We start from the raw sequence: 14,180 nt of genomic DNA on the forward strand, positions 1-14,180 counted from the left end.
GTAGTATTTGGGTGAGAATATTCTAAGATATTTGTGTAAGTAAATATCTTAGAATAAATAGGTAAATATCCTAAATAAATGAAATTAGGATAACTTGCTTGAAAGAGGTCTTATCTTATTAGGAATGTATTTATGTTAAGAATAAGGGATTACTCTTTCATAAATACCTTTGACTTTTCCTACGAGCAGGGGTGCCTTGAGTAATCGTTGATCTCTGCTTGCTCTACCTTAGCTGCATGTGGTGAATGAGGCAACTCCTTGCTTATTTAATAGGGGGGCAGTCTTGTCTTTCTTGGGAAATAATCCACGTGTCAGCTCCATGATTTTTGGGATTATTTTTGGCTCCACAAATGCCCCCACACTTGCTGGGCTGCTCGCTGGAAAGGGCAGGAGGTGTAGGAATCCAAAGCTATAATAGAGTTTGTGTCCCAATTAGATGTAGATTCCCTTTTTGACTTGGAATTTAAATTCTTCTAGGAAAGGGAATGTAATTGCCACCAAAACCTATTTAAGTCTGCGTCAAGTAGGGGGTTAAATAAATTTGGAGTGCAATTAAAACCCCGCAAGGAAGAGAGAGCTATTGGGGTCAACAATTTCATTGTTTCGCAAATCAAACAATTGCTTAAATTTGCAAAGATTGTATCCGCTATTAATCAGGTTGAATTTTGTAAATCATTCTTGCTATTTTAAGTGCTCAACATCAAAATTTGTCCTTTATAAGTAGTTCATATTATTTGAATGATGCAATGGATTTCCATCTGGTTTTTTTTTTTTTTTTCCCTTCTGCTTCTTTGATTACAATGTTGATCCATGGGCCTAATATGTTAGAGCAAACAAGTGATTTAATCTATTACCATTTTTTATGAGGAAATTCAATGGATAAGTTGGCTTTTCAGCAACTATTTTACTACAATCTACTAGCATGAACGAATCATCCCAACTTCTACCGTTTTCTGTCAGGTATTTCTTCAGGTACTTCAAGACCATTGTTTTGCATATATTATTTGAAAGTATTTTAGGATTCCTGATTTGTCCTGAAATCCCGAAACTATTTTGGGATTCTCGAAATTTTGATTTGGGATCGGTCTTGAAATTGGGATTTCTAAAATCTTCATTTTGGAAATCATGACATAGTTTTCGGTTCAGTATCTCATACCGAACCAGCCTTACCATCCATAACTTGACCATCATCCAGGTGTGGAGTTTTCGCCTAAAAAGACTTAAGTGCTTTTTTTTTTTGGTCAAGAGACTTAAGTGCTTGTTTTTTTTGGTCAAGAGACTTAAAGTGCTATCAGCAGTATACTACTTATTATATGTGATCTAAAAAACATTTTCGAATGTGGGATCTCGTATGAACCAATTTCGAAGTACAATAACATTTCTTTGCTCATGGACACTTGTAAAAGGGCGCATGTTATGATCTTTAGTCTCTACTTTCCTAGAGGGAATTTCTGTTCAAATTTTATGATAAGACAGTTGGTAAATAATTGAAAAGTGTATTCGAGGTAATCTTAGCTTACTACTTAGTACTACGATCTAATGATATTTATTTTTATTTGTAAGTGATACGTCTTTGGTTCAATTTTTGCCAAAGACGAATTTGAACCACATTATTACTAGTTCATTGTGAGGCTAAGCTCATCTCCTTTCAATTTGTATAGATAATATCGTTTACTTAAAAAAAAAAAAAAAAAAAAAAAAAAAAAACAAAGAGGTAATCTTAGATTGTTTATTTTGGATAGCCAATGTGGACTGTAATCGGAAGTGTATGAATGACCCTCTTCAGGTTGGCCCAAATAGTAAAGGAGCCTGAAGTAATGGGTTATAATCACAATGTATAAAAGGTTCGATTTCGTCCAGTATAATCCAAAATAAAACTGTCACGCACAAGCAAGCAATTGAGCATATTGGTCCTTGTATTTGAGGTCCTAAGTTTGATTTCTCCGTTCTTCATTATTAATTGTGTAAGTAAAAAAAAAAAAAAAAAAAAAAGGAGTGTAACACGTATTGGCGGATGCATTAAGGGACCCGAGTGGTTTCGGAACTATCTGAAAGTCCAGATAAGTGGCTATGAGGACTTCTGAGGACCTTGAGCATGTGCTGGAGAAGAAGAGTGCAACGGCAGAAAGGCGATTGTAGGTTCTGTAGATGATTAACGAAGAAGAAGAAGACTATTTCATATTTTTTAAAAAGACTTGGACAAAACGACGTCGTTTTGAACCAGCCATTTAAAAGAAATAATTAAAAGCAAGTCTTCTTATTAAGCTATGTGAAGCAAACCCTATTTAATTAAAAAAAATGTCTATTCTCTTTCCTCCTACCCGAGATATCTACTCAATCAATTTTGCATTCACTTTCTCAAATTGGATAATTCTCAAATCATATTCCCTTTTTCCTCTAAACCCACCCGGTTAATCCCCAGACCACCACTAGCTGCTCCATGCCTCCACCTATCGAAATTAATCATACAAGATGTTAAAATTGATGTGTATTGGATTGAAAATTTAAATTCATAATAGATTATAGGTGTTGTTAATTTGTTATGTTTTTTTTGTATATTGTTTGGATCATGTGTTTGTTAGTTTATATATATATATATATATAGTTTTAGCTTCTTCATTCATGGTTCTAAAAGATACTAAGCGCTAGTTGGGTAACGGGCTGGAGCCTAACACCTGGGCACCAAAGCGGGGTCTAGGCGAGGACCTAGGCGGACTAGGCGATTTAAGGAAATTTATTGTATATAAAATAAATAAGTGCACACTTATATTTAAAAAATAATATATTTTGTATAAAAGTTAGGTTATATCATTATACTAAAAACCATTTATAACTCATCTAAGAAATATAGAACTAAAAAGAATATATGTTACATATATTTAATTGCAAAATATAGTGCGTACAAAATATTATGAGTTTTTGAATAATTTTTTTAACAAATGTGTTTTATTTGTGATTTCGTGGTATTACGATTCTAGGAATAATTTTTATTTTTAATTTTTTCTTGTAATTATAAAATAATAGTATTCTAGGAATTAGGGATTTTATGCCACATAAACACCAAACAGGCTTATTGTAAAACACCAAACACACTTCACTTTTCCCCAAATATGTTTCACTTTACTAACTACCCAGACGACATCATCTCTTAGAAAAAAAAATGAAGGAGTTCAGAGGCTTCTTCTTCCTCGCGAAAGTCTGCAGCTCAGCCTGTCAATGGTGAGTTGGCTTTGATTTTTCTGCCTTTGGTTGATTTTGGCTTTCATTAAGTTTGAAATCTGACCCTATGAGTTGATATCTAAACCACTAGTGTACATCGTTTTGAGATTTATAGTAAGCAAAGCAAACCGTTGTGGGTTGTTCGATGGCAGGTTGATGCTGCTGCTAAATGTCCACGCCGCTCACACCGGCTAGACTGCCGCCTAGAGCCGTTGGAGCCACCTAAAGTGCCCAGCGATCGCCTAAATCCTCCTCGATTTTCTGAACGGTTTGGCCTGAATCGGATTGGAACACCACAACTAAGCACCTAGACGCTACCTAGGTAGATGCTTAGGCCGATTTTTAGAACACTGACTTCATCAGTTGATAGTTTTTTGTTTTGTGTAATTAATATGAGCAAAAATTAGAAGTATGTAACGATATTACAATTGAAAATCATCATCGATTAGTTCAAACAATCTTATTCCAAATAGTTCAACTCCAATTTTAAATAGTTCCAATCATATTTCGGATAGTTCAACTCAGATTTTGGATAGTTCCAAATCATCATCAATCTGCTTTTTCTTGTTTAACAATGAAACTATCGTGACACGTGACATGCTTTTAGAGTATGAAACTTCGTCATGAACAAATTAGTTTTTGTAGCTTGTAATGTTGTTTGTACAAAGATTATGAATGAAAAGTTGGTAATTTATCGTATAAATTTTCAATGTTATTTTCATTAGAGCTTTCATATTGGACAACTCGATGTTAGAACCTGAATCCGTCATTGATAACACGCATGAATTAAGTCTTGAGAAAAACTATTGTACCTCCAACCGAGATTCTGGTCGCCGGAATCGCAAAAGACAGAAAGACAGCGGTTCGAAGGGATGAGAAAGCAAAAGAGAAAACTGCCCTGAGGAGCTTTAAGCACATGCTATTGCCACACGGAGTTCAGAGTTGGGATGACTGACAACATCTCTACACGTCGAGATTTGTCATTGCTTCCAATAAGACATCGCCACGTCAAATACGTCGACGCCTGCGCCTTCTGTTCACTTAGACTGACAAAATTGCCACAGGCAAAACTGTAAAATCCCTCCACGTAAGAGCCTAACAAAACTTCCAAGAAAAGGTTAGTTTAGTCAATTTAACGAATTCTTATTACGTTATCCAAAAAAATAAAATAAAATAAAATAAAATATTCTTATTACTGTACCCATTTAAACCGGGTATAAACAAACAAAGAAAAATAAAAGACGAGAGGAAAAATGGAAATAAAATTGGTTTGGTTCGTAAATTAAATTAAAATATATAAATTAAAATAAAGAGGAGTGGGTAAATGGCGCGGTGAGTAGTTGTTGAAATCGCCAGATTGCAGGTTCCGATTTCATCAATTCTGTTTGATCTTCGTCGAATTCAGAGCTTCTGATCATCCTCCCATGGCTGCTCCGTTTTTCTCAACGCCTTTTCAGCCTTACGTTTACCAGGTACTCATCTTTTATTCATTAATTTATTCATTAATTAAAAAAAATTTATAGTCTTCTGTTTGGTTGCCGAGAAAGGTCTGGAAAATAATATAGAAAATTGGTTAATTTCCGCATCTATTGTGTTGATTAATCAGTTAATTACTGAATTGCAGAGACTGAATGAAGCAATGGATTTTTGATCTGAAGTTTTTGCTTCAAGTTAGGGTTTTGATTCGTGGTAGTAGTGTAGTGTTGCTGATTAGCTAAGATGATCTGTGTTTATCAGCTATATTTGGCTTAATTAGATGCAAGGTTTAATTCAATGCTTAAGATTTGCTTAGGTAGTGTACAGTTGCATCTCTGCCTTTTAGCTTATGCAAATTATGTAATACGGGGGAAGAAATTATGCGTACGCCGATAGCGGGTTTAGTTGGAAAATATAGAAGGGTTAAGAATGAAGTAGACAATAAGTTGGATGCTATACAAGGTAGATTGGCATGGATGTACTCCATGGAAATGTTGTTGTGATAAAAGTTTTGATCTTTGGCTGTATGGCTCACGTGCATGATCCTTCAAACCGACATTCCAACTTCAATGGTTCAGATTAAGGTGATTTAGAGTTTCATTACGGCATTAACATGTCGGGATGCACAACTGATAGCTGCTGAATTCGTGGTTTGATTGTGCCACCATTAACCTATAACTTCATTCTCCAAACAGAGATACTCAGCCACTTGATGATGGCTCGACTCATTAGTGGCTTTTATAGCCGTCCATATTTCTGTTTGTATCACCAGCACTACTATTAAGAAGCAACGGTGAATGTTTATTGACTTATATAGAAGTATATGTAGGTTCGACGTGTTGTATTGGAAGTATAAACTATACATGGACTACTCTCTAGTGATTTTTATTTCTTATTAATATGTTTGCTACTTTTGCTGCAACTTGGACATATATTGGCAGACAAATGCAGTACTTTGAGTAGAATCCTTTCTGTGTGCAACAAACCAATTTTTTTCTCCATTTTTGCAAGATTTTGTTCACTTCCATTTTGGGTATAGACTAATTTGATACATGTTAATCTATGATACACTTTGAATCGAAATGTCTAGTCATTGGTGGGTATTGGTATTTATCTCATGTTAATGGTCATTACACTGGCTTATGGTGTCTGGTTTGTTCCGCAAATATTTAATTGTCGACTGTAATGGGAAAGTATGAAGTTGGATTGTGCAATAACTTAAGAGTTACTGATGTTTGTATCTTCTATAATGTACCGTAGAGTCCACAAGATGCCGTGATACCTTTTCAAATTTTGGGCGGTGAAGCTCAACTGGTTCAGGTACACGCTATGAGAATCCCAACCCATATCGTGTGTGTGTGTGTGTGTGTGTGTATCTCCTGTCTGTATTTGCTCCTTATCTTCTGATTGCTTTTTCATCACTAGAATTACAAACTTCTGCATTTGGTTTATCAGATAATGTTGAAGCCAGAAGAAAAGGTTATAGCCAAGCCTGGTAAGTTGCAAGCCTGGGCTTTTTCTTTCTGTGAGGTGCGTTGTCACAATGAAGTCATCTAATCTCCGACCAGTTTGCAAGGCCTTAGAGAAAATGTAATTTGTTATCACTATCGCATGTGCAACTGATTGACAAATAAATTTTAGGTTCAATGTGCTTCATGTCTGGGTCAATGGAAATGGAAAATGTATTTGTTCCTGAAAATGAAGGAAGCATGTGGCAGTGGATTTTTGGGAAGACAGTCAGTAGCATAGTTTTCTGTAATGCTGGTCCAGGTGATGGATTTGTTGGAATTGCTGCACCTTCTCTTGCGAGAGTTCTCCCGGTTGGTGATTTTAAGCATGCCAAATTTATGTGGATAAGGCACTTTTTTATTAATTAGCATTCCTCTTGACCCCAACAACGGTAAATGACTTAGTTTTGTTTCGGTTGTCTGTATTTTTGTTTCTTTTGACAGATTGATTTGGCTATGTTTGGTGGAGAGATTTTGTGCCAGGTATATATAATTTTCCTTGTGTCCTATCGGTTTCTGTTATTCTCCTGGTTTTCGTTGAACAAATTTAGATATTCCATGCTTTCTGTTACAATCACTTCGTATTAGTTTAATCAACTGGAATTTTATGGAGTTCGTTACAATTTGTGTAGCCAGATGCATTCCTTTGTTCTGTGAATGATGTGAAAGTTAGTAATACACTCGACCAAAGGGCACGTAATGTTATTCCTGGTCCAGAGGTGAGATTTTAGAGACATTTCAGAATCACTTCTCTTGAATTTGCTTAGACTGCTCCTACAATCAACTAATTTCCCTTTTCCTTTTTCAAATTGTCACTTCAATTGTTTCTCAAAGCCATTTGTATTATCTTTATCTTTCTGACAGCCGTGATAATACTTTTACAGATATTTCTAAGACAGAAGCTATCTGGCCAAGGTCTTGCATTTATCCTTGGAGGTGGATCTGGTAAGTTTTTAAATTTCAGGTTCAGCATCTTAAACTTTCGGTCTGCCCAAATTTCTGTGGAGAATTTTATTTCTTGCTTTAAATTGAAAGCATTTTATGCCTGTTGAAGCTTTACAATTCTCGGTGGTTTATTTCTATGTTGCACATGTTTTCCATAATCTATTCAGTCACTTACTTAGTTTAAAAACTCAATTCAGATGTGTTGATGTACTTTCCGAATCAGATTACCCTCATTTTTGTCTCCTTTTTCCTTTCTGTTTTTTACTTGACCCATTGCCTTGAATTCCAAACCAACCTGTCTATAGTTTATTTTGTTTCATGAGAGAATGAAGTTAAAAGACTGATTACCTCTTTTTGGAAAACAAATAAGGTGCCATTTGATAATCATTGCGCTATCAATATCATTTTTTTGTTTTCACTTTTTTGAAAACTGAAAACTTGAATAATGAAACCTAAAAACTGAAAACAAAATGGTTAGCAAGGGGCCCCTAAATTAGTTAGGATTAAGGCTTACTTAAGTTATGGTAGGAATTATCAACCTAAGACTAATCGCATGCCTTTCTTGTTTCTCCATTTGCCAGTTGTACAGAAAAATCTTGAAGTGGGAGAGGAATTATCTGTTGATGTGTCTTGTATAGCTGCTGTAACTGCAACAGTCAATATCCAAATCAAATTCAATGGTACCGTGAGAAGAGCACTGTTTGGTGTAAGTTGCTTCCGTTTCTTTCCGTTTGCACTCTTTTTTGAGTGCTTCTATTTCTACACATAGTTGGCATTCTATTACATGTTCATAAACTTGCAAGTTTGCCATGTACTTTATAATATCTCGATTGGGCGAAGCTATTAGTTGCACTGCAGCGCACTCAAATCTCTACGCTTAAGGGTTATTGCGGGATGCCCCCATTTAAGGATTCAGATTTGAACAGCATGACTATCGGAAAGGTCCAGAGCTCTTCCTGGCATCTAAATTATGGGCTGCCAATGCAACTGAATGAAACATTCAGGAAGTGCTTTGGACCACATTGAACAAAATTAGCGTCATCCTTGTATAGTTGCATTACATATAACATATTGCTGTCCACATTTATTGGCATGACACATAAGAAGACTTTGATTTCAACCCCAGTGGATGATTAGAAGACACTTTGAGTGCAAATGAACTTATTCTTCGAGCTCCACCCCATGTTGAAAACCCTTTCTAACATGCTTTCCGGCTCCCGAAATTACATAGCTTAAGCATGCTATTTCTTTCCATTTCCAATTTCCAAGAATCAAATTTTCCTAACAGTTGACCAAATCACAGAGCGACAATCTGATAACGGCTGTTCTAACTGGGCCAGGCATTGTCTTCATTCAGAGTTTACCTTTTCATCGATTTTCTCAGCGTATTGCTAGGTAACAACGTTTTGTTCAGTTTCATTTGTTTACTAATGCTTTATTCTGGCTTTAACAAATAGAATGTACGGATTTTGTTTACAGGGCAGTTACATCTCCAAACATGAGGGAAAATCCGAAGTTCTACATGCAGATAGTCATTTTCTTTTTCCTGGCATATGTTGTGATTGTATCTTCGTTAATCTTGACCGATGTATGAATTTCACCCCTTTTTTCTTTTCATCTTCTATCCACAGAGATACCAGTATCATATCCCTTAAGTGGTTGCTGTATCTCGATTCGGTTTCAATATAATCAGGTCAATAGAAATAGGGGATTTTAGATTTTTTCCTCTCGGATTTCTGTTTTTCTTTGCCTAAGATTCTCGGTCAATCATGTGTACGGATTGAGTTGTAAATTAAAGCCTCGTGTTATGTTTTTGAGTTTCTTTTCTCTCAAATTAGCCTGCAAGTAATTTGTCGTTGATATTTGATTTGGCATATGTTTGGAATAATGAAATTTGAACCAAACAAAACAACGGGACTCGTTAAATGAAATTGAAAGCAATTAACTACAACATTAGTCGTGTCAAATCTACACGAAAATAAGAGATTTCGATGCATTGTGTTGTCTGGAAGGGATGGTGCGTGGAATCCTGTGGTTGCCAACGAAGAAGGGATGCTTGGCTTGAGCGCTTCAGCAGCAGCGGGCCTTGCGGAAGGGTCCCAAGAACGAAATGAAGAAATCAGCTGGATGGCGGATCTGCTTGCCGAAGGAATCATCGCAGATAGGCCAACACCGCGAAGTTGTGGAAACTCATTGTTCAAGTTTTGGGCAAGAAGCTCTCCCTCTGGCCATGTCTCCCAAGTTGGACTGCCAATGACGCTGCAAATCTTGAAAGCAGCTCTGCCATGATGGCGCCCTTGCCCACATATCAACCTTTGGGCCCTAGAAGCCTGACCGAAGCAATACCTCAGGAGCTCGATAAGGGCGAGTGGTGACGTAATCTGTTAACCAAGACGTTAACCAAGACGTTAGTGGGCTTCAAATCACCGTGGAAATAGCCGTTTCTGTGCATATAATCCAGGCCATGAAACATCTGAAAGCAGATGCTTTGAACTTCATCCTCGGTGAATTTGGTTCGCCTTTTGATCATACGATCAAGGAGACTGCTCTGCATATACACGAAGACAAGGAATGCTCGTATTTGGTGAAGACACTCTTCAACTGGACAATGCTGGGATGCTTGAGCTTGGAAAGGGACTGAACTTCCGGTAGTGTTAGACACTGCTCAAAGGAACTGATCTCTCCCATCAGATATTTGATTGCAATGATTTTACCTGTCGGTTTGTGCTGCGCCTTAAATCCTGAGGATCCTTTACTCTTGTCTATTCATAGTAAATCGTGCGGTTAGTTTTCATCAGGTACTGACTATACTTTCAATTTATACAAACACATTAAAACACGACACACTGGTAGGCCCACCCTACATTCTATTTGATTTAAAAACTTAAAGGCTAATATTACATTTCAAACTACACTAATTTGTGCACAAGCCACAAGCACCAAATTACTTGAGATGTGACAGAAATATGCATCAAGTTGGATATGCAGACTGTAAAAGAGCTAAGAACGAAAAGTGAAATCGAAGAAACCCAAAGAACAAAAGAGTGAGCTAAAATGCTATATATGTTGTCTGCAAAATGTCTGATGAGTTGAAAATCCCTACTCTTCGACGATTATTAGAGACAATCTCTCTGTAAAATACATATTCATTGTTCTTAGTATAGAAAACCAAGCAGAGGTTCAGCCTAAAGCTTTAGACCTAGACGACAATATTAACATAATTCTCCACACACATTACACACTTCATCTTCCTGTGCTTCCAGCATATCCCAACAAGTTATATCAAGAGTCAAAGACTCGAATCACGCAAGATACTTAAACAAGTTACGATCTTCCTTGTCCCTCTCCAGGTAGTCACGGATGATGAGACCTTCAATCTGCTTCTTAATCGCTCTGATGTCAGGCTTGAACTTATGTCTCAACTGCTCAACACACTCCGTAACTAATTGTTGATGTTCCAAAACTTTCCGGCTCTTCATAATCCGCACAATTGCTGCATCAATAGCATATCGTCTTTCTTTCTCTACATCTTGGATCACCTCCTTCCTTTCCTCCACTGGTGGGAGAGGAATCTTAATTCTTCTCATTCTGTCGGTGAACTTAGAGTTGAACTCAAAGCTGTCATTTGGTGATATAGTTTTTGTATCAGGCTCCTTAATAAGGATCTTGTACTTGGCACAGGAAAGCGAATGAAGAACCCTGACAGCCGCCTCATGGGTAAGGTTTAACTTACTTAGAATTTCTGAATAGCTCAACCTATACATGCTATTGAAAAGCAGTAGGAGAGCACCCTGATAAGTCGACACAACCAATTCGATTTCTTTTAGCTCAAACTTTCCAATAATGTGGCAAGTTCCCAAAGAGTAAATCCATGTAATTTTTCTGCATTTCGTCTTTCTTTCATAGAATCCCTTGAAAACTTCAACACATTTCACCATCTCTGCAGGAAGGCTAAGATCACATGTTTTATAACTGGGCCAGAAACCAGTTGTAAGAACGATGACTGTAAAATCAATACCAGGATCTACATTTGGGCTATTGCAAAGGTACTCCTCAAAGCTAGTCTGATTTTCCCGAGCCAATGTCAGATCTGTGACCATTCCCTCCATTTTCGAGGTGAACTGGCCACCACATTGTTGTTTCATCTTTGTAAGAACACTTTTTTCATGTTCCTTGTCGGCACTCGGATCAAAAAGTAGCCGACGGGCAAGCTTTTTCCTGTAGAATTCTGCAAAAAGGTCTTTGTCACTGATATAAGTAAGAAACTTAACAACCTTGTCAAGCATAACTTCAATGGCCTCATCACTCAACTTCTGGCTGCCACCCTTTTTGAGGATATTTTCACAGAATGATGCGAGTAATTGAGCACTTGAATACCCGGAAACAGCTTTATTGCAAAATACATCAAAGGCCTCTCTCAGAGCTTTGTGGAAGACATGGTTTTTGATTGAGCCATCATTAAAGTACGCCATATGCTTATCATGAAGCTCGATTATGTTTGTCACAAGGACCTGTTCCAGCATGGCAGAAGATCTATCTGAAGCCTCGTTACTTGCAGTATATTCAGCCTGTTGGACCAACGATTTTACTTCAACACTAACTTTCTGTTTTAATATTTCAGCAAGCGGTTCAAACAACTCATGTTGCACTTTCTCCACCAACTTCGATTCACTGCTTGAATGCAAGTAATGAGAAACTCTATCCCTCTCCCTTCTCAAGCACTCTTCGGCCTTCACTAAGAAATCAGGACAGAAATCCTCCAAAAGCCAACTTGCTGCTTTACGAGAATAGTATTCGCCAGCATGTCTTAGCATGTGCGCCTCAAAGTCCTCTTCATATGCATCCATTCGTCCCATTCCAATTCCAACAAATAAATCTATCACATTCTTCACTAGTGCTCTGTCAATCTGCTCTCCCACACGTTCACTATCAATAAGACCAATTACAGTAACTCTAGCATTGACTTGTACTTTTCGATAAACCGAATCGCGGAAGCAGGTAATTCCAACATCATTCAGGCTAGGAAGGGATCTCCTAGGGATGAAAAACCGATCAAGAAAATTAAAACAGTTTGACAGCCACCGAATCATAATTTTATAGTTCGTCCATCTTTTCACAAGCTCTTGCAGCATAAGCTCGCCGTGTTTCTCATTTACAGATGGCAGCACAGTCGTGGTTACGTAGTCCTCCAACGCCGCCCTATACTTATCGTAAAGCTGTTGAGAGTAATTGTGAGGCGGCTTTTGGGTACACATATTGTACACAGTTGTGTAAAGGGTCATATATTCAACGGGATTGAACGGAGGCTCCGGTAATCCTTCTAAAATCCTCTTTAATTTTGCAAACATACTCGATATATATTCCCATCCTTGATCCAACTCGATAAGTGGCCGAAATTGACTACCTATATAATCAAACGACACGCGAAATGGGGTAAATTTAAAAGCTTTGAAACAGAATTATTGACAGAACTATTTGTGGAACCAGAAATATAATATCAGATTTGCTTGCTAGTACAACAATTCATCTTTTATGGAGTGGATAAATTTGATAAGAGAACAATACCAGTAAAATAATTGTGTGGTAAATAGTTAATTTCATGGAATTCATGGAAAGAAGCGTACCTGAGACCACGCTCATAGCTGCCGGAGAATTGTGAGGGAGGAGCTGACGACGGCGGAGAAGAAAACCCAAGAAATGGAAAATCGAATAGATGATCGGAGATAGGCCGAGCAGCTCCGCCGATCCTCTTCAGTTTAGTCAACAGCTGAGCTAGCTCATCCACTGCCCATCCGCCGTACTCTCGAAGAAGAAGAAGCATAAAGTCGGAGGAGGAGAAATGAAGTAATGGGAAAGTCTTCCGTGTCTCCTTAGCGGAATTAACACATTAGGGTAAAATTCCATTTGACCCCGGAAGGATTAGCTAATTGGAGATTGACCCCTAAACTAATAAATTTAATTAACTACGTAAACTTTTTAAAAACAATCAATTGACACCCTGCTGTTAGATTCCATTTATTTTTTCTGTTAAATCGAAGGGAAAAGTGGCAAACTAATCTTTGCATCATAAACGTAAATTTTATTTTCAAACCCCAAAAGAAAGTTAAAAGGAAAAAGTAAAAAGGCAAAAAAAAAAAAAAAAAAAATACTTGGCTACTCAAAGATGAGTAAGAATCCCTACTCAAAATTCTTAGTGTTTTAATCGCAGAGTTTTGTGCTTATGATCAAAACTGTTCATACTATGAATCACTTTATAAAGATTATCTCTGCAAAAAATAAATTAAAACTAAAATCATTTAGTCAATCTATTATAGCAAATATATAAACGATTCATAATGCTTTTACCAATACTGTTTATTTATTTTTAAATAGTTTGATGACTAAACGGTCTTAGTTTTAATTAATTTTTTATAGTGATCATTTTTATATGGTGATTTATAATATGAACGGTTCTGATTATAAACATAAAGTTTTATAAATTGACAATGAACAATTTTTAGAAATTTTGAGTAGGAGTTCCTACTCATCTTTGAGTAACTAAGTAAATATCTTCATTCCACTCTAACTAACACCGATGTCTTTTATGATAAAACTCCACTTTTGATTGATTATGCATGTAGTAATTTACTCACCGATAAGGTTTGCCGACGTGTTGAGATATGAGTAGCCGGCCGGCAGAGTTTAACTTTACTTTGGTGAAATCGCAAAACAAGACAGAAAAGTAGCCTTTACCTTTTTAATCTCTACCAGATGTAGTGTGTCAATACTGTTACATACTCCGGGCGTTTATTTCTTCCCTGCTCGAATATGGAATATTGGAATGCTAAGTAATTAATTAGTGTGGTTTTACAACCATTATGTGGCACTATTTTCTTCTCCTTTAATTAGAGTGCTATATGCAGAAAGAAAGAGCAAAAAAGTTAACCAATCTGGATAATTCCTTCTTGATATCATATTTAGGAATTTCACTAGTGTTTTTTATTTTTAAGGTAGAATAATGATTGTCCTTGGTTTCTTGCTTAAAACATTGGA

General features: G+C 36.8%; 2 protein-coding genes and 1 pseudogene across 6 annotated transcripts; 1 reads left to right on the forward strand and 2 right to left on the reverse strand.

The window, feature by feature from the left end:
- Positions 1 to 4,426: 4,426 nt before the first annotated feature.
- LOC137710772 (uncharacterized) lies at positions 4,427 to 8,965 on the forward strand. 5 transcript variants are annotated; one of them, XM_088695902.1, is made up of 11 exons: positions 4,442 to 4,691; positions 4,844 to 5,279; positions 5,956 to 6,015; positions 6,151 to 6,190; positions 6,337 to 6,515; positions 6,648 to 6,686; positions 6,836 to 6,922; positions 7,088 to 7,148; positions 7,730 to 7,854; positions 8,452 to 8,543; positions 8,628 to 8,965. In XM_088695902.1, exons 2-11 carry the CDS (start codon positions 5,235 to 5,237, stop codon positions 8,740 to 8,742), a joined length of 843 nt encoding a protein of 280 aa, XP_088552028.1. In that variant the 5' UTR covers positions 4,442 to 4,691; positions 4,844 to 5,234; the 3' UTR covers positions 8,743 to 8,965. The 5 variants fall into 5 exon arrangements, with proteins under 5 accessions (XP_088552026.1, XP_068305997.2, XP_088552028.1 ...); XM_088695901.1 differs by having other exon boundaries at positions 4,465 to 4,691; positions 8,437 to 8,543; XM_088695900.1 differs by lacking the exon at positions 4,844 to 5,279 and having other exon boundaries at positions 4,427 to 4,691; positions 8,437 to 8,543.
- An 84-nt stretch (positions 8,966 to 9,049) lies between these two features.
- LOC137709952 (cyclin-dependent kinase F-4 pseudogene) lies at positions 9,050 to 10,414 on the reverse strand (annotated as a pseudogene).
- LOC137710280 (cullin-1) lies at positions 10,183 to 13,060 on the reverse strand. The gene is made up of 2 exons (XM_068449212.2): positions 12,773 to 13,060; positions 10,183 to 12,552 (listed from the first exon to the last, which is right to left on the reverse strand). The coding sequence occupies exons 1-2, from the start codon at positions 12,786 to 12,788 to the stop codon at positions 10,451 to 10,453; spliced, it is 2,118 nt and encodes a 705-aa protein (XP_068305313.2). The 5' UTR covers positions 12,789 to 13,060; the 3' UTR covers positions 10,183 to 10,450.
- Between the last annotated feature and the right edge of the window lie 1,120 nt (positions 13,061 to 14,180).

This window comes from Pyrus communis, chromosome 6, assembly GCF_041283825.1.
Source record: "Pyrus communis isolate YQ-2024b chromosome 6, ASM4128382v1, whole genome shotgun sequence".
Lineage (NCBI taxonomy): Eukaryota > Viridiplantae > Streptophyta > Magnoliopsida > Rosales > Rosaceae > Pyrus > Pyrus communis.